A 2,500-nucleotide genomic window follows, 5' to 3' on the forward strand; every position below is an offset into this window, starting at 1 on the left:
GATAAATTAACAAAGATGAAATAACATACGAAAAAAATATACCAAAACTGTTTTTAATGCCAGATATTTTTTTTTCCATAATCCCTTACAATTTTTCAGACTTATTTTTGTTCTAGAGTATATTTATTAATTTCGTAGCATTGAAAATTGAAAAATATGTCTCCTATTCTTTTCCTCTCTCCATAATCCCATGCTAATTATGCTCCTACACTGGTGCAAATGTTACCTGAGGGAGACCATAACTGTGAAAGGTAAACATTGCTTCCCTCTCCCTCTCTCTCAGACCCCAAACACACACACACACACACACACACACACACACACACACACACACACACACACACACACACACACACACACACATACATTTCCTTTCTCTAAACATCAAAAGCAAATTACTAACGACCATAATAAAACAACGAACAAAAGCACATACAAACCTCTCTCTCTCTCTCTCTCTCTCTCTCTCTCTCTCTCTCTCTCTCTCTCTCTCTCTCTCTCTCTCTTACCCGACAGAAGTGGTGCGTGTGTGGGATAGTGACACCTGGCGGACGGGAGGGCGTGGGGGGCGGAGACAGGGACAGAGGGCCAGGTAGAAGCTCTCACGGAAATTCTTAGACAGGAACCCGTACACTATAGGGTTGATGCAGCTGTACAGAGAGAGAGAGAGAGAGGCGGATGATCAGAGAAAGAGTAGTAGTAATAGTAGTAGTAGTAGTAGTAGTAACAGAAACATTATATACAGATCTACAATAATAAATAAACAGGTAATTATCGATACACTCTTCACCAGTTTGCCTGTAAAGACCTCTGAGTCAGCACCGTTTCAACAGGCATCATGCAAACATACAGTCATCTTAGCTATACGTAACTTAGACACCCTTAATGAATTTACCTGTACGAGTAGAACCGCAATGAACCACCTGTGCACACGTTGGACTGTCACCTTATTAACAGAATGCAAAGATACAGTTACCTAGACGATACCTGTATGATTTGAACCCTAACTAACCTTAAATTAACCATTCTATAGACACCTTTATAATTATCACCCCATAAACAGTAACTTAAGTAATACGTAAACAAGACACCCTTATTATCACCTGTAGAATCCCAGTGGACCCTAATTATCACTCCTTACCTGTTAAAATATGCGAGCAGGTGGACAGCGTTGTACAGGTGTTTATAGAATGGCCTATGATCGTAAGGCTCCAGGAACCCCCAAGCCTGGAGCATGTTGGTGATGAGCAGAGGCGACCAGCACGTGATGAACAGCACCACCACCACGAACAGCATCGTCACGATCTGCTGGTGAGTGTGGTGGTGGTGGTGGTGGTGGTGGTGGTGAGGGGAAGAGGAACGAGAAGAAAGGGTGTGAGAGAGAAAGAGAGAGAGAGAGAGAGAGAGAGAGAGAGAGAGAGAGAGAGAGAGAGAGAGAGAGAGAGAGAGAGAGAGAGAGAGAGAGAGAGAGAGAGAGAGAGAGAGAGAGAGAGAGAGAGAGAGAGAGAGAGAGAGAGAGAGAGAGAGAGAGAGAGAGAATATGTGGGCAGAAAATGTAAACAAGATGAAAATAATGAATTGAAAATCGACCCTGACATCCCCCCCCCCCCCTCTCTCTCTCTCTCTCTCTCTCTCTCTCTCTCTCTCTCTCTCTCTCTCTCTCTCTCTCACCTGGCGCTTATCCCTGTCATCCTCCCTCGCTCTGCTGGACACCCTCGCAGAATTAAGGGGATGAGATTCTCCTCCGGGGCTGTGAATGGAATTAGATCTCATTACTCTTCCTTACACTCCCTTATACTTTTCCTGATCCCTTATACCTTATCTTCCTTATACTCTTCCTAATACTGTATACCCTCCCTTATACTCTTCCTAATACTCTTCCTAATACTGTATACGCTTTCTAATACCTTATACTCTTCCTAATACCTTATACTCTAACACCTTATACTTTTCCTTATACTTTTTGGTCTTATTCCTTATACTTTGGGGCTATGTTGGGGGAAGAGGGTAATTCACAGACTCTTATACCTTATACTAATCCAATACTTACTCTATTTCTTCCTTATACTCTTCCTTATACTTTTTCCAGATTCATTTCTCTTATACTGCTTATTTCCCATTGTAATCCTGACAGGTAGGGAAGCTTCCATTGTTGCTTATGCTAGTACTTTTTCTTCTTCCTAATACCTGATACTGCCCAGCTGATTCTCTCTCTCTCTCTCTCTCTCTCTCTCTCTCTCTCTCTCTCTCTCTCTCTCTCTCTCTCTCTCTCTCTCTCTCTCTCTCTCTTTCATAAAGCCTCTTTCGTATGATGATAATGTCACCTTCAATTTTTTTTTCTCTTATATTATTTTTCCATATATATTACTCCTCCTTCTTCTCCTCCTCCTCCTCCTCCTCCTCCTCCTCTTCCTCCTCCTCCTCCTCTTCCTCCTCCTTCTACTACTACTACTACTAAGTAAATATCAGAACTTAGTGAGAAAAAGATTTGCAAACTTTC

General features: G+C 42.2%; 1 protein-coding gene across 3 annotated transcripts in view; it reads right to left on the reverse strand.

The window, feature by feature from the left end:
* LOC135095141 (QRFP-like peptide receptor) overlaps positions 1 to 2,500 on the reverse strand; it is a 42,861-nt gene that overhangs the window by 1,348 nt on the left and 39,013 nt on the right. For 2 of the 3 annotated variants that reach the window (XM_063995912.1, XM_063995911.1), the window contains exons 7-9: positions 1,672 to 1,750; positions 1,142 to 1,308; positions 510 to 650 (exon numbers count right to left, since the gene is read on the reverse strand). In XM_063995912.1, coding sequence (XP_063851982.1) covers positions 510 to 650; positions 1,142 to 1,308; positions 1,672 to 1,750 — 387 coding nt within the window. The remainder of the gene's footprint in view (positions 1 to 509; positions 651 to 1,141; positions 1,309 to 1,671; positions 1,751 to 2,500) is intronic. The other variant, XM_063995913.1, reaches the window with a different exon arrangement.

Source organism: Scylla paramamosain, chromosome 47 (assembly GCF_035594125.1).
Source record: "Scylla paramamosain isolate STU-SP2022 chromosome 47, ASM3559412v1, whole genome shotgun sequence".
Classification (NCBI taxonomy): Eukaryota; Metazoa; Arthropoda; class Malacostraca; order Decapoda; family Portunidae; genus Scylla; species Scylla paramamosain.